At 35.5% G+C, this 22,942-nt stretch overlaps 1 protein-coding gene across 1 annotated transcript; it reads right to left on the reverse strand.

Moving 5' to 3' along the window:
• Positions 1-6,403: 6,403 nt before the first annotated feature.
• On the reverse strand, positions 6,404-22,241 carry LOC150079622 (sodium/bile acid cotransporter 7-like). Its single transcript, XM_090383142.1, has 5 exons — positions 22,192-22,241; positions 18,398-18,495; positions 9,836-9,961; positions 8,040-8,187; positions 6,404-6,492 (listed from the first exon to the last, which is right to left on the reverse strand). The coding sequence occupies exons 1-5, from the start codon at positions 22,239-22,241 to the stop codon at positions 6,465-6,467; spliced, it is 450 nt and encodes a 149-aa protein (XP_090239268.1). The 3' UTR covers positions 6,404-6,464.
• Between the last annotated feature and the right edge of the window lie 701 nt (positions 22,242-22,942).

The following is a 22,942-nucleotide window of genomic DNA, read 5'->3' on the forward strand; positions in this document are numbered from 1 at the left end:
CATAGGCCCGAACATACCCATTATGCCATGCCTAATGGATCTACTGTAACCTGCCTACAGTCCTTATCTCAGAAAATACTTCACATCTGGAAGGACAACGAAGGTCTTCACACCATTTTTCTGGACATAAAATCTGCTTTAAACTCAGTCCAAAATCACGCTCCTTACTTGAAAGATTTCTACGGGATATCTGGAAATATGCTCGAGATCCTCAATAATCTGCTATCTAGGAGATTATTGAGGATCTCGAGCACAGGCAATGGCATTAGTCTGTAAAAGCGAGGTAGGGTCCCACAAGGTGGTTCTCTCTCTCTCTCTCGCTATTTGCAGCAATATTTGTTCCACTAATGGATCCAATTCCAACGTTCCTGTCACAAGAAAGATAAACCTCTGAATCTGTAAACAGCTGCCTAAATACATTCTGTAAGTATGCCAAATTTTTTGGTGTTTCAGTTAATCCAGAGAGATCAAACTATCTCATCTTTACTCCAAGTTGTATGACTTCTGCTGATACTGCATCTTCTCTATGCTTGGAATTGGCAAAAAATGTTCCGACTTCTACAGACAGTGTCAAATTCCTAGGAGTAATCTTTGATGCCAACCTCACCTATAAAAAACAAATACAAGCTTAGTATTCCAAAGCCCTGAGAGCCTTCTGGGGAATGAAAATAGATCCGTGCAAAACACACAAATAATCAGGAAATACCTTGCAACTTACTTCTCTAGTGTGCTCTCCTATGCCATGGAAGTTTTGTCGGTGGCACTACCCACCAGCCTCAGGAAACTATGGGTGCTGAAGTGGGCCAACTTGTGGTCGCACCAGATAAACATGACATCTAAATCTGCAATACATGCCCACAGAGCCCATGTGCTAAAAATAAAGACATTCCTTTAATCTGTGCTCAGCTAAGCATGATCACATCAACATCTGGAACACAGTTGGTTGGCATTTGCCAGGCACACACTCAACATTGACATGTGGTCAATTGACAAGGCATATCGCAATGGCATCGTGGCCTATCTTTCTGTTTGTAAAGGACAGTTATGTTATGTAATTGCCAGTCTTAGTTAGCCGATGTCATTTCATGTTCTGCTCAACTTGTAGTCTTTTTTTGTTTTAATTACTATTTCATTGTTACATTTTGATTATTATTTTTTGTTTTTTATTTATTTTATTTTTTTTTCTAATTAAAAAAAAAAACACTTGTATAAACAATGTATTGTAAGATTCCTCTGGCTTTCTGTGTAAGGAATCACTATTGTATACAATTTATGTTAATAAAGAATCTTATTATTATTTGATCGTCAGCAAATAATCAAGTATTTAATTTAGTTATTTGATCTATTTTAAAACCACAATTGATAGTATTCTTCCATTTTTTGAATATGCATTTATATAAATATTAAACAGAGATGGTGACATTGGGTACCCTTGATGAATTCCTCGATTGATTGATTTCCTTTCAGTTATACCAGAGTTAGACCTTATTGCAATTCTATTATTATGATAGACAACTTAATTGATTAGGTATATTTAATTGTTTTAATTTCCCATAATCTTCCTCTAGAAACCATATCAAAAGTTTTCTTGAAATCATTAAATGCAAAATGTTTTTCAATATTATATTCTCTATTAAAATACCAGTGCAATAAGAAGTGTAAAAAGGTGACGGAACAAATGGAAAAATGATATATGAAGACCTGGACCTCACTTAGCACACCAAGGTTGTTCAGAATTCTTCTAACATCCTTCTTTTGGAAGGCCATAGGAGGAACTGAGAGAAGTGTACTAGGCGTGGAAAGAGATGATTTATCAATATCATCAATAGAAGAAAAGTAGGATGCTAATAAGAGGATTTATCTTTAGCTGAGGGTAAAATAGAACCATAAAATTATAATAGAGGTGAGAGTATAGATGGACAAAAGTTGCAGCCAATAGCTTTGACAGAAGACTTTAACTACCACTGGGTCAGGAAACATGTTCTCTATTCTTAGCCTGTTCAAAATAGTCTGATTGATTAATAACTGTTTTACAATTGTTAGTGTAGGCAGAATGAAGCTGGAGAGTGGGATAAAGCCAATTGTGATATGCTACATTCTTATCACAAATGGCTTTAGCAAATTTGTTGGGGTATTTTGCATCTACATTCACATATGAGGAATTCTCTAGGGAAGTGGTGGTCAGAAGTTTATCAAACTAACAGGGAGCTAAATGATTGTAATAACTGAGAGAAAAGTGGAAGAGAAATTGAAGTTAAACATAAGAAAGGCACCTGGGCTGGATGGGATCTATCCAATTATATTAAGGGAGGCAGCAAAGGAAATAAGCATCCTTAGACTCCCCACAGACTGAAAAAGTGTGAATATATTCCAAATTCACAAAGGATGACATAAGTAATTGCAGATCTGTTAGTTTAACTTCTGTTCCAGGGAAATAAGAGTCACTGGTTAAAGAAGTAATGCATGATCACCTAGAGCAGCATTATTCAATGGTGGGGGGGGGGGTACATGAGAGATTAACAAGAAACAAAAATATTTATGAGGATTTTCTCAAATTGAAACAATTGAATCCTCAATATTTGAGGATTTGGTTGTTTCAAAATGACCACGCTTCACCAAAATCTGGTACACGTGACTGATAAATTGGACCTGAATATCTGTTCCATCAGCACTGACTGTCAGGTAGCAAGTCCTAGCCTGTCATTCCTGGTAGAATGTGACAAGCCTATGTGACCACTTACAGTATTACTCATAGATATATCACTAATCTGAATGAATCCATTGTTTGCTAAACCCAATTCATCTTTAAAACTGAATTTTAACTATTTTTTTTTCTGAATATTTTTCACCATTTGAATCAAAAATAGAATCACAATTAACTAGATAAAAAAAAAACAATTCAACTTATTCTATTAATTTTTTGGGATTGCTAGGGATTTTACTGCATTTTAGCATATTTTTAGAGTTTCTTTGAATTTTTCTCCTCTTATTACACTTTACATTCTCTTTATTTTCCTAGAGCTATAGCAACTACAGACAACTTTTAAATGACACAGAAATAAAAAAGCTAGTTTGTGTTCACAAATACAACATTCCACCTCAGGCATTGACTGTATACTGATGCAGAAAAACTAATTATTGGAGTGTATGCAGAAACCTATATAATTTAAGGTTTAAGATGGCTTTTAGTTTATTTCACTCTTTAATTCCTGTTTCCAAATTTAAGTAAACTATTTACTAAATAAGTTTGCATGCTTAGGAAGCAAAACCTTAAAAGCATTGGCTATGTTATTCCTTCATTTGTACTTCAAGTTTTAGAAATTACTAGGTTTTCTGTCATTTTTAGGACTGTTCTAAACTGAATTAAGACTGTCAATAATGTTCAGTTAAACTATTGCTTAAAAAAGTATTAAATATATTTTTTAATCATGCCTAGAAGTTTTTGTAAGCAGAAAATTACAAAGAAATGCATCTACAACACTGAAGGTTACAAATATTTACAGTAAGATTTCATAACATTCAGTTTCTGTTTTATATATATTTTTGTAGTTATTAATTATATAAATGTGATTAAAAGTGAATTGGAAATATGGAAGGAAACATTGAAATGGAAGAGCTAGACTTACCAAACCAGACTGCTGAAATAATAAAACCAATAAGCTGGGGATTTATTTATTAATTGATTAAAATTCGAGTAGCCCAGAATTGGTATGGCAGGTTCTTCTGGGAATGTTTCAGTATATGTGGTACCAAATACGCTGTTAATCGTTAGGCATTTCTGAAGGACTTTGCTTTCTATTGGAATGAAGTTAAATGTAGATCTGGTTGTTGAGAATGACAAACCAGTTTCCTAGTGTGAAAAATAAAGTCAGATGGAATGTATGTATGTATTTTACTCTCTAGTTATTTTACTATGGTGAGGATCATGTCCATAGACTATCTACTACATAAGTTTCATGTGATTCTTATTAACAAGTCCAAAAACTTTTAAGCAAAAATCAAATATTTTGATATTTATATTGATCTGGCTAGAAAAAATTTCATCCTCAGGATATGTATGTAATCCGCATAACTTGAATTCTTATTTCTGCAAATAAAATATATATATAAAAAAATAGTCTGTTTTATAAGTATTGCTTTCATGATCAGATAAAGAATGTTGCAATTGTCTGAAGTTTCCTGTTTAACAAGCTGTTTCATTATTCATAATGGAAATGATTTATTTTATAAAGATTAAAATTAGTATGCAAGGTCTAATCAGAAAGTTTTTTAAATCTATTTATCACAAAAAACAGCAATGGAAGTGGAGGGCCAAGATAATGAGTAAACATCAAGGGAAGTATCACCACATTACTGGTTCAAGTTACTTCCCTCTCCATGAAACTGGTAACGTGTTAAGTTCAGATACATGTTAAGCCTCTTTTGCAATCATAATAGATACAAAAGTGAAATAACATTCATGCATTTAGTTTTGAGTGAAGAACAGAAACACAGAAAGAAACTTAAGGTTGTCATTTATCAGTGGATGAAACATTTCCAAAATGATCAAGAATCTGTTAAAGATGTTAGCAGATCCTGATATCTTTTAGGATGCAAAGTTATGATCTAGTTTTGACTGGTGTAGTCACTTTGCATTCAGTTTTCCAAAGAAGGCTGTGGTTAAATGCTAAAATTCATAATACACACTGGATGCTTTCTTTTATGTTACAGACACTCTTCCTTGATGATGAATGGAAGACAAAATTGGAGTACTCAAAAAAAAAATCAATGGCTCATCATTCCTGCTTGTGCACTATTAAAGATAGCGTACACAAAGTTTATCTTTGATCTCCTGCATACAATGATCTATAACTTGTTCAAAGATTGCATTAGTGACTTTGGAATAACTTGAGCTGAAAAGACATTTAACAGAATTCAGATAAACATATTTTGAATATCTGCAAGTTAAGGGGATAGAAACTAGATAACAAACCCAAGACTTTTTACAGAACTCTTCTTCAGAACACTTTCCCAAGAATATGCTGCCTAATTCTACAAGGGCAAGTCTATCAAGAAAATACAAAATTTGGCCAAAACACTGAAATTGGAGATGTGATGCACTGTCTACTAAAATATGTAGAAGTATACCAAAATGTATTAAAAAAAAAAAAAAACCTGCACGACAGTATGACTATACACTTAGTATATAGTCATACCACCACGAGAATGAACTTGAGGCACCAGATGCAGTATACTTCAGGGGGAAATGGCACAATGATTACAGTACTTTTATAGATTAATTTTAAACAAAAGTAATCATGAATAACATAAGAATTGATGCTCTTCCCACTTCAACCTTGGTCTATTGTGCTGGGCCTGTTGTTTTTAATGTTTATTGATGAGGGCATGTTTGGGTTTGGGGATGATGGGAAGGTTAGCAGGGTTGTTGACGATAGTGATTTTAGTATGCAGCAGCAAGGGGATCTGGGTTTGGCAAATAGGCTGGGTGGTGGCAGTGGTCCTGGAGTAGCATGCCAGCTGTGTGCTACCACACTTGAGGCAGTGGAGAGTGGGAGGGTCTGCAGATGGTTGTGGGGTTGGGTATGGAGTTCTCTGAGTGATGCAGACAAGCTGTTGGTGCAGTTCATGGGTAATATATAGGTGGGTGCTGTATGCAGTTCTGGAGGTCTCATTTTGGGAGGGTGGAGCACTCTTGCCTGGAGAGGCTTTAGTTCTGCAGTTTACAGCTTCTGGGGGGAACTGGGCACCTGCAGGGGATGGTCTAGTTAGGGGTGTTTGAGGCTTTGAGTGGGTTCAATGCTGGTGGAATTCATCTTGTTCAGATGGTTTGCTTTTGGCCAGCAGGTGGTTGATTGTTGGAGTGGGCTTCTATCTGGTGGGTGGTTTGAGTGAATTCAAGGGAGGAGCTAGAAAGATTGAAGTTTTTGGGATTTTTTTTTTGCTGATGTCAAAGCTTGCTTTCTTGCATCCTTTGCCACTAGTAATACTACTAATAATAAAAATTTAATATTCACATTCACCCCCCCCTTTTCCTACTTCTTAAGTAGAGTGTGTATGGTGATGACCTTCAATTCATTCTCATGACTTTATTATGTATGGCAAGGTGACATGGTTAAATGGCTATCTATGCAAAATAATGTAAATTATCAGTATAAGTCAATAAGAACTATAATATATGTGAACTGATCTCCATATTAAAAAGAAACCCAATTCAAAGAAAATTGCATTAATGCAAACTGCTTTTTCTTAGATTTACTGAATTTTTAAAAATACAAATTTCATGCCTTTTGTAAACAGGACAATTAATAAATTTTACAAGAATAAAACTCCTATGATTCCTCAGTAATTTTTCATGTTCATTTACCTAAACTGAAACATTTAGTTTTTTTCAAAATAATTTTTCAGTTTTAAGTGAAGTCCTTATTAATGCCAACATCAAAACATATACATCCGGTCTTCTTTAGCTATACAGGATACAGCTTTCTTCCATACCTAAAAAAAAAAAAACACCAATATTCCTTTAAATTTTTACAAATTATACTAAGTCAAAGAAAGGTATTTACATATATTTTACTGCATGGAATCTGAAGAAAATTTTAGGAAGCACAAAACTTGATGAGATTCTGTTTCCTCTACAGTTGTTGCTTCAAAAGTTTGTAAAATAAAATATAACACACAACCATAGAATGTTATTATATATGCAAGGCAATGACAATTATTCGCAATAAATGGCTACTTGATTAGGTGCAACTACTTTTCATGAAATGAACTGCTCCTTCAACAATGGCATCATGTGATCTGCCATGCCATAAAAAGCAAGTGAGCAGATATTTAGAGATGCTGTATGTGTGCGTTTTGGTGCAAGAATGGGCAGTACAAAAGATTTAAGTGACTTTGAACATGGCATATGGTAGTCAACATTCGTGTGAGCATCTTGAAAACTGCAACCCTTCTGGGGTTTTCATAAATGACTATGTCTCAGATGTATTACAATTGGTCCAATAACCAAATAGCATCCAGCCGACAGTGATCCTGTGGTCAGAAACAGTTTGCTTAAGTTGACAAAACATTTAGTCAAATAACAACCCAGTAAAACAGTGGTAACTAGAGAGGCATTTCAGAATGCACAGCTGGGGTACTGCAACTGACGACTAAACTGGGTTCCACTTCTGTCAGAAAAATGAAGGTACAGTTACAGTGGGCTCAGGAACACCAATACTGCAAAAATGTTGCCTGGTCCCAGTTCCTGCTGTTTCATGTTGATGGGAGGACCAGAATATAGCAAAAGCAGCATGAGTCTGTGGATTCAGGCTGATGATGGTGATCTAATAATGTGGGAGTGCTTTCACAGTGCACACTTGAGCCCTTTGATACCAGCAAATCAACATTTGGATGCCACAGGTTATCTGGAAATTGTTTCCAATCAGGTACATCACTTCATGGCTACAGTATATTCATTTGAGAATGGGTCCTTCCAACAGGATAACGTCCCATGTCAATAAGGCCAGAACTGTAGAGAATTAGTTCCAGGAATACAAATATGAATTCAGTCTACGGTGGTGGCTTACCTAGTCATCGGATATCAATCCAATTGAGCACCTGCAGCATGATGTGGGACAAACTTTTCAGAGTGGTGCACTAAGGCCACAGATGCCAATGCGTCCAATAAATCCCCAAACAAACTTTTCAGAATAGATATCTACAACCATCCAATTTTCAATGATTGTGGAAAGCAATCGAACCAACATGGATGTCAAAAGAATGCCACAAGAATGTGGCATTCTTTTGACATCTCATTATTGAGTCCACACTACAACAAATCTAAGCTGTTTTGAAGGCTAAAGGGGGGGGGTTATTAAATGTGTGCACCACTTTATTAGGTGCACACATTTAATAACCTTGTTATTAAATGTGTGCACCTAATAAAGTGGCCAGTGTACATTCATCGCACAGATATTCAACTGGATATTATCTATATGTGCATTCAGTCAAAACTTATGGCATAATTAGGTACATAATTTCTTAAAAATTATCCTTACCTTTGCTGCACACTCCACATCCACCACTGAAGTGAAGGAACCAGGAAACCACCTAACAATATTTGAGTGGGATGATATATCAATAAAGGAAATGATATAATAGGAAACTTTTCATCATCTCCATACAAAATTTTTAGCAGAGGAATGCCTGAAAAGAAAAAAAAATTTTTTTCTTTGATTGATTTATTGTTTATACATTGGGCTATTTGTTTTTGGAATTAATAAAAAATAGTATTTCTTAATAAATACATCCTGTTGGATTTTGTGGCATTGTTTTACAGTCTGTCAGAAGTTAACTTTCCAGCTGGCACAAAAAAAAAGTAGTACACTATTGCAATGAGTTTTCCACTCTATTCAAAATACTCTGTTCCCTCAAAAGTATTTAGATAATATGTTTCAGGAACAGACACTTGTTAGATTCATGTGGTTGATTGTCTTCAACTGGTTACATGGCCATTCCATATGTTTTACTATTATATTTAAAGATGATCATAGAGAAAGACAATATCTATTGTTGAAAGTCTATACAGTTTTTATTTATTTTACTCTATTTTTTGTATAGTTTTATTCATTGCACAGTGTAAACAGTAATTTACTGTATTAGAAGATATTTTAGTTTGGTGGGTGTATGAAAGAAGAAACATGTATTGTCTCCAAACTCAGAATTTTTTCAGGAAAATGAATATTCAAAAAAAGTAGTGTGGGCTTAGCCATGATTCTTCAGTGAACTTACAGTAGTAGACAGATAATAATTTTGTATACATCTAAAGACCAGTAAAGATCAGATTGGTGCTAGTCTACATATATACACAATTTCCGTTTTAAACATTTGTTTGTCCTTCAATTTTATTTTGATTTTTGTGAGCCTTCTTAAAGCAGAAGATTGGAGAACACCTATAACTGATCTCCCTTTACATAAAAAAAAAAATCCAGTATATCTGGGATTTCTAAACTTTTCACATCACAAAATTTTTAAAAAATGTTTATTTCATAAAAGTTTCATTTAAAAAAATAACTTGTACAAAACTAACACTGGCATAAAAATCAAAATTCTTCAGTGATAAAAATAGCACTAACAATATACATTGTACAGTCTAAAAATTAATCCCTTCAGAGAAGGGAGAGTACAAACAATATTGCATTCAATATGTGACACTGTTTGAAAATAGCATGCAGATTTATACAGGTTTAGAAACTGATGACTGACAGTTGGAGCTCATGTTCAAGGTGATGCAGTGCACTGTAGTTTTTGCCCATGGTAATAGAAAAATCAAATAATGATTAATTAATACAAATTTCTTTGAACTCTTCCAGTATGTGCTGCCAGCTTTATTTCTAACTAATAATAGATTTTAAAATCAGGGTGGGGGGAGGGGTAGAAATCTATCTGTTGACCAATTTTGGCTTACAAAAGCCACAATTCTCTGGGAATCATTTAGACGCTAATAAAACTGAATCAAGCAATTTGTAAATATGTAGAAGATAGTAACGAAGTATTACATCAAAAAATAAGTAAAAATGAGTTTTTTTATGATATTTTAAAAATTTTGAATTTTTAATATTTGAATTAATTTCACTCTAATATTGAGAATCCAAGTCAACGTGTGAGCAAATTAATATTTAAAAGCATTTATGTATAAAGTTTTCATTTATATCAATTTTCAAAATTTCATGAAGAAACTCACTCACCCCCACCAGCTAGCAGGAAACTCACTATGGAAAAGGTTAAAAAAATTCCAGGAACTTTTTGAATGTTACTACATTTAATAATGAAAGTAATTTAAATTTGCACTTACCTAAAGTTAGTGATTTATGAGTAGCACAAAACATAGCAGCTATTGTATCTTGGGGACTAAAATGTAAAATAACACTTGTTGCCACAACAAAGGCAAGATACAGAAAGAGAACCTGGAGCAAGAGTACTATGATGAAATTTAATTAATTAGTGTACTATAAAATATAAGAAAAATATAAAACTGATTCTTTAAAGCAAAAATGTTAACTATAGTTAAATAAGGAAGGAAAAAAAAAACAATTATAAAGGCTTATCAAACATTCAAGAATAGGGTATAAAAAATGAGTTACTATAGATCTGCAAATAAAATGAACAGTTTTTATTTCTAACTTTCCTTACAAATATATGCTGATTGGCCACTTTATTAGGTACATCCAGAATTTCCACGAAAGGGAGACCTCCTTCAGCAACAGCATCACTTGTTCATCTACCAATCAGCTGAGATATACAGTTATAATAAAATATCATGAGCTGATTGGTAGCTGTAGAGATGCTATATGTGTGAGAATGGGCAAGACAAAAGATTTACATAACTTTGAACATGCCATGGTAGTTGACACCAGATGTACTGGTATGAGTATCTTCAGAAAGTGCAATCTAGTAGGAGTTTCACATACAAATGTGTCTCAGGTGTAAGAAGATTGGCCCAACAGCCAAATAACACCCAGCCAATGGTGATCCTGTGGTTGGAAACAGCTCACTGTTTTGAGAGGCTAATGGAGGCTGACAAGGCCTCTAAAGGATAACAGAAAGATTATGGTCAAGGAAATAACAACCCAATGTAAGAGTAATAAACAAAGGGGCATTTCAGAATGTACAACTCATACCTGGTCATAGATGGAAAATAACAGCAAGTGGCCAAACTAGATTCCAACCCATTAGCAAAAACAAGAAGGTATGCTTAAGTAGGCTTTGGAACACCAATACCAGAAGGCAGAGGATTGGAAGAAGTTGCCTGGTCTGACCACCACCAGCCTGTTCCTGCTGTTTTACACTGACAGGAGAACCAGAATATGATGAAAATAACATAAATCCAAGGAGCCATCCTGTTAAGTGTCAACAATGCAGGTTGTGGCAGTGTAATGGTGTGGGGAGTGTTTCTATGATGCATATTGGGCACCTTGCTACAAGTGGAGTAACATTTGGATGGCACAGGCTTATGTGGAAATTGTTTCTGACCAGACACATTCCTTCATGGCTGCAGTTTATCTATCTGCAAATGAATTCTTCCAACAGGATAACGTGCCATGACCCAAGGCTAGTATTATACAGAACTGGTTCCAGTAACATGAAAGTGAATTCAGCCTATTGTGTGGCCTTCCCAGTCACTAGATCTCAATCCAATCAAATGAGTACTTCAGAGCACAGATCTGCAACCACCCAATTTACAACTGTGGGAAGCAATTGAGTCAACATAGATCAGAAATCCTGTGGAGCATTTTTGATACTTTGCTGAGGTCATACCATGATGAGCTGAGGCTGTTCAGAGAGCTAAAGGAGGATTCACTTGCTATTAGTTAGGTGTACCTAATAAATACCTAATAAAATGGCTACTTAGTATAAATTTATTAAAAATTTATTTTACGTATTTTATAATTTTAACTTCCAATTTCATCCCTCAAATTGTTTCATTAAATTTAAATATAATCCTCTTTTAAGGGTCATATTCCCTCACTCGTTGCTCCAGGAAAGCATTTAGAAGTGGAGCCTTCAGTGTCCTTCAATGCATAAACATTTCAAAATTATAAAATAACTAATGGGCAAGCTGGTGATTTTTTTCTTTAGTAATCAATTTTTTTGAAAAAAAAAAAGGCAAGCAGCAGCAGTTTAAAATGCAGTACTTTAAATCTTACTTTTAATTCTGATATTATATTGGATAATATGAATAAATAATACCTTTAGTAACATTAGTCTTTTTATCAAAAAAAAAAAAAAAAGTTTCTTGACCTTACAACCAAATCTTTGGGTAGTGGTTTAGGCAAAATTGAACGAATACAATAAATAATTTTATTTACATGTTCATCGAACATTTCTTTTTTACATTCAATCAATTCAGCGAGCACAGCTGCAGGTGCTGCACAAGCATGGGGGAAATTCCAACTTACATAGAGTTCCACAGAATGCAACCCTTACGTAAGTCAGGGAGTTGCTGTATATATATACAGCAACATGGTGCATATTGTATATATACAGGGTGTTTCAGTTAAACGTTTCAGAACTTCTAAGAGGGGTAGGGTACATCCTGACAACTCGAAATCATATAGCAATGTGGGGTCGGAAATGCTTTCCTGAAGCGGTGTTGTACACAGAAGCACCATAAAGAAAAGAGACCGTAAGTGAGAAATCGTTTTAATAATACATGAAAAGAAGCAAAAGGTACATGGATTAAAGTAAGTGTTCGAAGTTTCTTCCAATGTATGGGCCGGTATTATGGGAGATCACCTCATCGGACCTTACCTGTTACCGTGTCGTCTAACCGGACCTATCTACTTGATATTTCTGCAGCAAGTATTGCCACAACTTTTGAGAGATGAACAGATTTCTGCATCGACGCAACAGACAATGTGGTTCCAACACGATGGAGCCCCTGCCCATTATAGCGGAGATGTTCGTAACTACCTGGATGTCACATTTGGTCAACAGTGGATCGGACGTGGTGGTCCCGTGCGTTGGCCTGCTCGGTCACCCGACCTATCATGTCTTGATTTTTATTTCTGGGGTCATATGAAATCGCTAGTTTATGACACCCCTGTTGACAATGCTGAGGAGCTGGTTGCAAGAATCGCAGTAGCTGCCGAAGAAATTCGAAATTCGCCTGGAGTATTCCAGAATGTTCGGATGTCCATGCGTCGGAGATGTGAGGCGTGCATTGTAGCCCGTGGAAGAAACTTCGAACACTTACTTTAATCCATGTACCTTTTGCTTCTTTTCATGTATTATTAAAACGATTTCTCACTTACGGTCTCTTTTCTTTTTATGGTGCTTCTGTGTACAACACCGCTTCAGGAAAGCATTTCCGACCCCACATTGCTATATGATTTCGAGTTGTCAGGATGTAGCCTACCCCTCTTAGAAGTTCTGAAACGTTTAACTGAAACACCCTGTATATACAGCAACATCCCGACTTACTTCTGAACAAGCCATTTTTTTTTTTTTTTTTTTATGCTGGTGCCATAAGATAATTGCAGTAAGTGCCAGTTATTGTGATCATGCTTATGAATTGAACTTTGATTGTCATCATCATCAGCCATTTTCAATCCACTGCAGGATGAAGGCCTCTCCAGAAACTTTCCAGTTCCTTCTGTTTTGTGGAATGGCCATACTACCCACAAACTCATGAATTTCATCTATCCATCTCTGCTGTTGTCTTCCAGGTTTTCTTCTAGCTCCTCTTGGGTACCATTCTGTTATTTTCTTAGTCCATCTGTCATCATGTCTTTGAGCTATGTACTGCCCACGACCATTTTAGTTCTTAACAAGAATTGATAAGAATGTCCTTTGCTTGAGTTTGCTGCCTAATTCATGTGTTTCTCTTCTTATCTAACAGTCTGATTCCCAATATAATTCGTTCCATTCTTCGCAGCTTCTCTTCCATTCTTTTGGTGAGTGCCCAAGTTTCACTTCCATAAGTCATGGTGGGGAGTATACATTGGTTCATTATTTTACGTTTCTGACAAACTGGGATATTGCTCTTTAGTATGTGACAATATTTCCTAAATGCTATCCACCCAAAATTTATTCTTCTCTTGATTTCCAGCCATTTATCATTATTACAGCTAATAACTTGTCCCAGGTAAGTATATGACTCCACCTTTTCAATTACTGCTCCTTCAATCATTATGTCCCTTTCTGTGGCATACTTATTCATCATTACTTTTGTTTTAGTCATATTCATCTTTAGTCCAAAATCCTTACTAACTGTGCATAACTGATTAAGATTTTCCTCTAATTCTTTGGGATTGTGGCTTATGACCACAATGTCATCTGCAAATCGTAAATGGTTTAGGTGCTCTCCATTTACATTGACTCCTTTCTGCGACCAGTCTAATCTTCTGAAAGCTTCCTCAAGGGCAGCAATAAACAACTTCGAAGATATTGTGCCTCCTTTTCAAACTCCTTTCTCAATTTTAAATTTACTACTGTCTTTGTCTAGTATAATAAAGGAGGTAGCGTTCTCATATATTTTCTTCAAAATCATAATATATGGGGTGTCTATGCCTGGTCTTTCCAGTGCCCGAAACATTGCCTTATGCTGTATGAAGTCAAATGCCTTTTCATAATCCACAAATGCCAGGCATAATGGTGTTTTATATTCATTTGCTTTCTCCATTAGCTGTCATATTATGTGAAGGTGATTCATAATTGAGAATCCTGTCCTAAAGCCAGCTTGCTCTTTCGGTTGATTCTCATCAAGTATTCCTTCTAATCTGTTAGTAATGACCCTTGTGAACAACTTGTAGATGTGGGATAACAAGCTAATTGGTCTGTAATTTCCAATTTATCTCCTTTCTTATGCAGCAAAACTATGATTGCATTATTCCACTGCTTAGGCATCACACCTTTTCTAATGCACTTTGTGAAGAGCCTTGCCAGTTTTTGTGTTATGTCTCTTCCTCCCAATTTTAACAACTCTACAGTAATTTCATCTTCCCTCGGGGCTTTCTGATTCTTCATTTTCTTCAATGCATGTTCTACCTCATCGGGAAGAAAATCGGGTATGTCATATGTGTTACTAATTTGTGATCCATCTTCCCCACTGCTGGCATCATTCCCTCGCTCCTTGTATAATTCTCTATAGTAGTCTTCTGCTATTTGAATTATGCCTTCTCTGCTATTTATAAGTACACCATTGCTATTCTTCAGTTTCAGTATTATTTCTCTTTCTGTATTACTGCTCATGGTTGCTGATTTAAGTCCTTTGTTTTCCCTTAATGCTTGTTCTACTTTTCTTGTGTTAAATCTTCTTATGTCCTCTCTGAGTCTCTTTCTAATGGCTTTGCATAACTCGGTATACTCAATTTTCTCCTTGTCAGTGTTTATCTTGCTCTTCATTTTTCGCCTTCGGTTCATCATGACAAGTGTTTCTTGATTAATTTTTTCTTCTTTAGATTTCTTTTTACCTATAGGTTTCTTGGGCTTTATCACTTTCAAAAATTTGCAATATTCCTCATTGACATCTTGGTCCTCAGCAGTCTGCAGAAGCTCAAACTTGTTCTTAAGTTCCAGTACATACTGCTTTTTCTCCTCTTCTGTTATCCCAAAGACCTTTGTATTATTTACTCGAATCAGTTTTTTCCTTTCTTTTCTTACATCTATATCAAGTGTGCATCTTACATTCTGTGATCACTTCCAACATTTACCTTGTTCAGGATGGTAACATCGTTCATGATATATCTTCTGTTAGTGAGGATGAAGTTGATTTCATTAGTTGTTAATCCATTTGGATTCTTCCATGTCCATTTCCTGTTCACCCTTTTCTTGAAAAAAGTGTTCATTACTGACAATCCTTGAGATTCTGCAAATTCCACAAGTCTTTCACCAATTCCAAAATTTCGTATAGTTCCCCTTTCTGCACTGTTTTGTCTTTTTCCAACCTTAGCACTGAAGTCCCCCATAATGATAGTGTAGTGGGTTTTCTGCTCATCAAGAAGACACAAATTTCGGTGTACATTTCTTCAACTTCTTCATCATCATGGCTCGATGTTGGTGTATAAATCATTATAACCATTAGTTTGTACCTCTTAGAAATCCTGAGTATTAGTCTTGATAGCCTTGGTGATGTACTTTTGAATTCCAAAATGTTGGTTTTTATATCTTTATGGACCAGAAAGTCAACTCCCTTCTTCACTCCTTTCACTGTTTCCATTGGTGTACAGCAGATTTCCACTTGATAAACTTATAAGTGATTCATTTCTTCTTCTTGTTTCAGCCAAACCGATGATATTCCAATTCACATTTTCTAATTCCTTTTCCAGCTCTAATATCCTGTCTTCACCGATGAGCGATCTTACGTTGTAACAGGCCAAGTTCAGTTTCCATGCATGGCAGCCTGGTCGTACCCAGAGATGCTCAGCACCCTCTGCTTTCACTCTGATCCTCTCACTGCCGTAAGAGGGGGAAGTGAGAGCCGCTGGGGACTGAAAGCCATTTGTTTTGTCGTGCTGTCATGTGCTGGAGGGTTTGGTCTTTTCCTCTTCATGCTGACCAGGTGTCTTGAAGTACTTGAAGACTTTGATTGTATTAAAGGGCAATTCCAATAAGCGAAAATCGGAGAAATATTATCCAGAGGCTATAAAAATGAAGATATAAAGCACATATTTACACCTTTTTTTTCCCCTTACCAATTAACAAAATTAAATGACACGTGAAAATTGGAATGATATTATCCACAGGTAGTAAAATAAAAATAAATTTACGCTTAAGTACATAGCTTAATTAATATATATATATATATATATATATATACATATACATACACAGTTCTAACTAAACGTAACACTTTGTAATCTGATATTTCTGTTCAACAATTAAAAAAGTTAGTCCATCTATAAAAGAACACGGCACGCAGAAAGTGCAACTAACAATATGCGCAAGTAAGATACAGAGTAAAGAGATTCTGAACAGAGTTTTATTTTACCATACTTTAATTTTCTTCGTCTTTTAAAAGGAAGCAGAAATTTTTACCAATTAAATCGAAGATTGAGATTTTAAACAGACTTTCAAATGGAGAAAGTTGGTCTCATTAGCAAAATTTCACCATAACAGACATTAAAAACAACAAGGAAAAAATTTTAAAGTTTGCATCGAAACTTGGTTCGGATGGTTCAAAAAAAATAAAATAAATAAATAATAAATAAAATAAAATAAAGAAAAAGTATGAGAACAGCTAATAACACAGCCCTCGAAGATGCCATTTATTTGTAGTTCACACAGAGACAAAGTTTAGGAGAACCTATATCTGGACCTTTGTTGTTTGAAAAGATGCTGGATTTAAACAAAAGATTAGGGGGTTCCTCAGATTATAAAGCCAATGTTTTTAATTTCTAAACTTACTAAACTTTTTTTTAGTCTCCAGAACAGTATTTTTGACAAGTTCGAAAATCTGAACAAATCAGAAGTCTGAACTACTCACAGTCCCAATTAGTTCAGATTATCGACGCTCTACTGTATTTATTTATTTATATTAGACTTATTAGACTGTTGAATGGAAATACACTGGTTTTCATAATGTGTTTTCTCCCCACTCCTCTTATAAAGCATTAGCATTTAGCTTGCTTGCAGTCATGTAAAATCATATACGAGATACTGCTAATTTTAAAGAACATTTTCATCCTATTCAACAGAGAACTCTTAAATGTTTAAAAGAAACTGCAACAACAACAACAAAAAATAACATGACACCTTACATACAGTCTGGGTGAAAGGTCTCATTACTTCTGTGAACTCAGTGTCTCGTATCATTTATGTATAGGAAAAATTTGGATTTGTCAGATCATGGCACTCCAATCATCATCAGTCCAGTTTTATGCCTTTTAGTCCACATCAGCCAGTATTTTTTATGCACAGCATTTTTTATGTTGGTCTTTTGGGGGGGGAGGCTACTCGAGATATCCAAAATGTTATGCAAGTCTCTTTGCAGTTCTCTCCCAGAAATCAGCTGATGAGTACCTTGGTCAACTATTTGTAGCAGTTCGCTTGCCTTGTTTGAAATCATTTTATGTTTACTCGATACAATATCCATTGATCGCAATCATTTAGCACAAACTTTCAACCACAGTTCTGACAGTAATTTCTGGTTAATTCCAACTCACCACTCCTTAAAAACTCTTAAGAAATATGGTGTTCCTTCTGAAACAGCAGCAAATTCTGCTACTTCTGTAACAGGATGTCCTTTAGACCTACAAAATGATATCACTCCTTTCTGCCAGTTACTAACATATTTTTTCTGTACCCTTGAACTGTTATACTTGTAAAAAGAGAAAACAGGTTAACCTTATACTCTAATTTCAGACTATCAGTGTAAGTGAATAAGCATAGAAGATACACTTGTTTAATGCCCTAAATACTACAAATTACTAACTTTTTGTTCAGTGTCTGTATGCTAAGTGTGATGTTGCTGATATTCTACTGAAGTCCACTACTTCTTTGCCTTGCTTATATTATCTCTCTCTCTCTCTCTCTCTCTCTCAAGTTTTAATCATTCTTTTCATTCTTCTCAAAACAGATGTAGAAGTAATTAGTGACAAAAAATTATTATGCAGAGTTAAAATGCATTCTGTACATTCTACATCATAAAATTTCAAAAATTTCTTTACTACTAAAAAACTACTAACCCCTGGCACCACCATGCCGTGATGGGACTAATTGTATGTCTATCATTGCTGCAATTAAAGATAATTAAAGATAATATAAAAGAAATCCTAATATGAGGTTTCCTAATTTTTGTTAGAAAATGGAAAACAAAAAAAACTATATAAAAATGTATATTTTAAATATGATTTTTTTTCGATCAAAAAACATTTAAGTAATTTAGTAAAAATCAAAAGTACTTGCAACAACTTACCAATAATTATAGTTGCAATTACCATTGAAATATCCAGAGAATTTTCTTGAGAAAATGTATCACAGAAAGTTGTATATATGATCAAAAGCAACATGAGACTGTAAAGAGCAATGAAATTTTTTAAATTATGCAATAATTCCAAATTCAAATCGATGCATAACTGTCACTAACTCTTATGAAACATGTAAAAAACATTAATTTCTTAAGTTATTTTTAAAATTTTTACAGTTCAGTAATAAATAGTCTAATACTTAATCACTCTAATTTAATTATTTTCTTGTTTTAATTTCCTGATTTATGTAAGACAAATTAACTGATTGTTCCAAATTATATATAAGAAATTAAGAGCTTGTACAAAAATTTTGATCATTTCTCAAAAATAAAAACAAATGATGCACATATGCCATCCAACCAAAAGTTGTGGGACACACTTTTGTCTGCAGGAAATAGTGTGTGATTATGAAATATGCACATATATTTTGGCCTATAAAAGTGATCAGTGGTGGTCAGCCTGGAATTATTTTCAAAGTGCTAAAAGAGGAGAACATGGAAATTGCTAAGTATTTTGGGGCAGGGATGATAGATATCATGTGAGAAAATGTCTGTGCAAGCTATTGTTTACCTATTATTGATCAAGACTGTAGAGCCACTTAAAGAATCTACATATATCATACACCTTTGATAATTATTAATTTTAATGTGGTTCAAGGCTAGCTCAATAGCATACAGCTATGTAGTGTACATGTTGCACTCATGGGGAATCTTCTCAGATACTGTACTATTTCTGGGAAGACTAACAAATCCCACAGATGATTCTGACTGAGCCATCAGCAAAGGCAGGTAGGAAATCAGAGTAAGCAGACTGATGGGCAGTAGAGTTGTAGTTAAACAAATGGTTAAGTGCTGGTCTTTCCCCCATTATTAATGGAGAAGTTGCATAGTAGAAACTGAACATGCAAGGATGAAATGGGCAACACTGTCTACCATGATGTTAAGCTCGCTGAGCAGCTGTTGGACATGAATACTAAAGGAATGGTTGACAGTCTGAAGAGTGTTAATGAGATTTTCCCATTGTAGTTCAAAATTTGATGCCCACATAGGGTGGTTTGGTGGGGATTTCACTTTAAAAGTATATTTTGGCAACAACTGCTCTTACTGAAGCAACAGAGGTGATTCACTTATTTCAATGTATAGGTGCTGAACAGGGGACATTCTAAATTCTCCAATAGCAATGCAGATGGCTTGATAGTGAACTGGGTCTATCCATTGAGGTATACTGTTTCTAGAAAATGCATACACTTGGGTCCCTTAATCTAATTTAGATTGAACAAGTGCTGATAGAGGCAGAGTAAAGTACAGCAATTTGCTACCCAATTATTATATGAGATGGCACATAGAAGATTCAGTCCCCTTGTGTATTTCATCCAAAGTTGATGGATATGTGGTAGGTATGTTAACTTATTAGTATTGGCAAATGATGCCAGAAAGAAAGCTTATACAGCATTCTTTCCTTTCCAAAATTCACAAGTTTTTGGAAAAGGCTGGGTGACTTCCTTTGCAGTTTGGACAAATAGGGGTTGTGACTGACCAGTCTGCTTAAGTACAGTCAATTTTGCTATAATGTGCACTTTGGCAACACGACTGATATATTAGAGAACAATGCGAGTATAAAGCGATTTTTGCATTGGCTCGTGTGATTTTGTCTGCGAGTAACAACAGGTGAACACAAAACCCAGCACCAAGCTGAATGTAGTGCCCTGCGCAGCAATACATACAAGTTTACGAAGCTTAAAAAACGTCAAAGGTGTGACAGCTATATTTCCCATTTATTGTAATTGTATTGGTTGAAGACATTGTTGTCATTCACTGTATTGTAGGCCGACTCATGTTTTCAGGAACTCACATTTTTCAGTTCGAACAGAAATTTTGTGAGGGGTGATAGTGCGAGCAGAGGAGTACATTTTTGGGGGTCACTACCATTAAACAAAAACAATTTGCAAGTCATGGTTTATTGGGCTTTTCTGTTAGTGCAATCTAATTATAAAAGGGTAGTAAAGTCGATCTTATTGCTTTTGCGATAATACCGATAGCTGGAATTCTGTGGGATTTTAGGTTATTGTGGTGAAATGTGTTTCCCCTTCCACAAAATCTTCAATCATATAAAAAACATAAATAAATTTTCAGAATCTTCTGTTCATTCCTCATTTTTAATGCGCAAAATTCTTCCTGCATATCTCACGTGTGCTATTTTTGCATGCCATGTTTGTTGTTATTGATTGCTTATCTTTTTTTACTGTTTTAAATTTTACAATCAAAAAAAAAAAAAAAAAAAAAAAAATGTTGGCAAACAGAAATTTATTTATTTATTTATTTGGTTTTTTTAAAGAGCATTAGCAACTAAGGCCATATTGCTCCGGTGCTCCGGGATATGCGGTGGTCAATCCCTGACTTTTCTGCATCCTCCGTATTTGGTGGTGACGGGCTCAAACCCCAGTCTAATCAAGAAGCGTGTGCTACGCACTGCTGCTCCTTCCCACCTGGCTACGGAGGCGCCGCGAACAGAAATATCAATTAGTATGTATATATTACAGTGCTATACAGGGTGTTTCAAAAATACACAGCATAACTTCAGGAATGATTTCCTTCATATGGAATAAAATAAAAATATTTTATATCAACATAGTTCCAGAAATGCTTGGTTCTCGAGTTATTAACCAGAATGTCTTATCTCCCGCAGGTGATTTCCTTCATCACAAGGTACTGACAGAATCTGGTGGTTTTCCATTCCGACCATGTACTCAAATCAGGAGTAAGCGGATATGCACTTTATGTACGATTTGGGGGACGGCAATGCTCTGAAGGCTCGTCATTTGTACCAAGAAAGGTTCCCAGAACGAAGATAAAGAGGAAAAAGTTTGAAGGTATCCATCGCCGCCTTTGTGAACATGGGACCTTTACACCTCGTGCTGCCAACAGAGGACGACCAAGATCTACAACTCCTGAAGTAGAGGAGGAGATTTTGGATGTTGTGCATGCCACTCCTGGAATCAGCACACGCAGAATAGCAATGCAACTGGCTGTTCAACGTCCAACTATTTGGAGAGTGTTGCGAGAACACCAAATGTATTCTTACCATCTGCAACGGGTACTGGTCTTGTCACCAGCAGATTACCCCGCACGAGTAATGTTCTGCCAGTGGTTCTTGCCGCGGTGTGGTACAACTCCTCACTTTCCTGCCTTAGTGATATTCACAGACGAAGCACTGTTCACACGAGATGGAATCCAAAACTTCCACAATCAGCATGTATGGTCCGAAGAAAACCCACACGCAATTCTTCCATCACATCACCAACAGCGGTTCAGCCTCAACATCTGGGCGGGTGTTTTTGGTGATAAGTTATTTGGGCCCCATGTACTTCTAAACAAACTCACAGGGCAGGCGTACAAGACATTCTGGTTAATAAATTGGGAACCAAGCATTTCCGGAACTATGTTGATATAAAATATTTTTATTGTCTACATATGAGGAACTCATTCCTGAAGTTATGCCGTGTATTTTTGAGACACCCTGTATTTACTGTAATATTTATTTATTTATTTATTTATTAGAAATTTAAGATGTTTAAACCCGTGTTAGTAATTTTATTGGGTTTCTAACTTTTTTTAGTGTTTTACTTACCACACATAACATTTTTTTTTTGAGTGCTCTGCCCCTATCCCTATTTTTCCCATAAGCCCTGTTGTTTTTAATACATGAACTGCCATAATGCAGAGGTTTTTAGGAACACATGTACCACATTATAGCAGAACTGACCGTATACTCTTTAGGATCTACAGATGGCATCGCCTCAACATGCCTGCCTGGGAATAACTGCATTTCTGGCATTTGAAGCAATGAATGGGATTCAGAATATAAGCTCAAATCTGACAGTTTAAATAGCCAGCTTTAATTGTGGATGGTAAGTCGGGAGTGCTGAATGTTAAAACGATGGATCTAGTTGGAGTGAGATTTCCATCATTTTTAGTCATGATCCATTTCATATTGATTACTTTTGACTGCTGAGTTCCTAGAGTAGTTCCTCTTCAGAGATTGAAAGTAGGTCTCACTAGATGAATTTAAGGTTTTAAATGTTGTTGTCTTTAACAGCCATTTGGAATGTTTCAAGGTGGCTGTTTCAATCAGGAAGTCCTCAGATTGTAGCCTTTTCACCATGTTTGGTGATCCAGAAATAGCTTCCAAATATTTTTTGAATCAAGAATGGTGATAACTTGCTCACAGGCTGGGTGGGTAGAGAAAGTATCACCAGGAAATTTGGTATGTCATCTTGACAGAGTGCTTCTCTTCGAAGCTTTTTAGGTTTATTGGAGATGATCGATGTCAGAAAGTTCTGGTCTTGAGTTTGAAGGCTCTAAAGGTGGATAACTGTTTGTATCCATAATGGCTCCTTTTAGCCCTGGGGGTTTATCTTTACCACACAGGTTACTGGCCCCACCACAGGGAGGCAAGAGCAGTGCCGCTGGGTGGCCAAGCATGGAAGTTAGTAA

Source organism: Mastigoproctus giganteus, chromosome 10 (genome assembly GCF_048544385.1).
Source record: "Mastigoproctus giganteus isolate SK-2022 chromosome 10, ASM4854438v1, whole genome shotgun sequence".
NCBI classification, from domain to species: Eukaryota; Metazoa; Arthropoda; class Arachnida; order Uropygi; family Thelyphonidae; genus Mastigoproctus; species Mastigoproctus giganteus.

Coding starts and splice junctions, on each gene's coding strand:
- LOC150079622 (XM_090383142.1), bottom strand. CDS start 22,241: ATGCCATCTGTAGATCCTAAAGAGTATACGGTCAGTTCTGCTATAATG. Junction 9,962..18,397: donor AATTGCAACTATAATTATTG/GTAAGTTGTTGC, acceptor ATTTCATCATAG/TACTCTTGCTCCAGGTTCTC. Junction 8,188..9,835: donor TCATAAATCACTAACTTTAG/GTAAGTGCAAAT, acceptor TTTTCTTTTCAG/GCATTCCTCTGCTAAAAATT.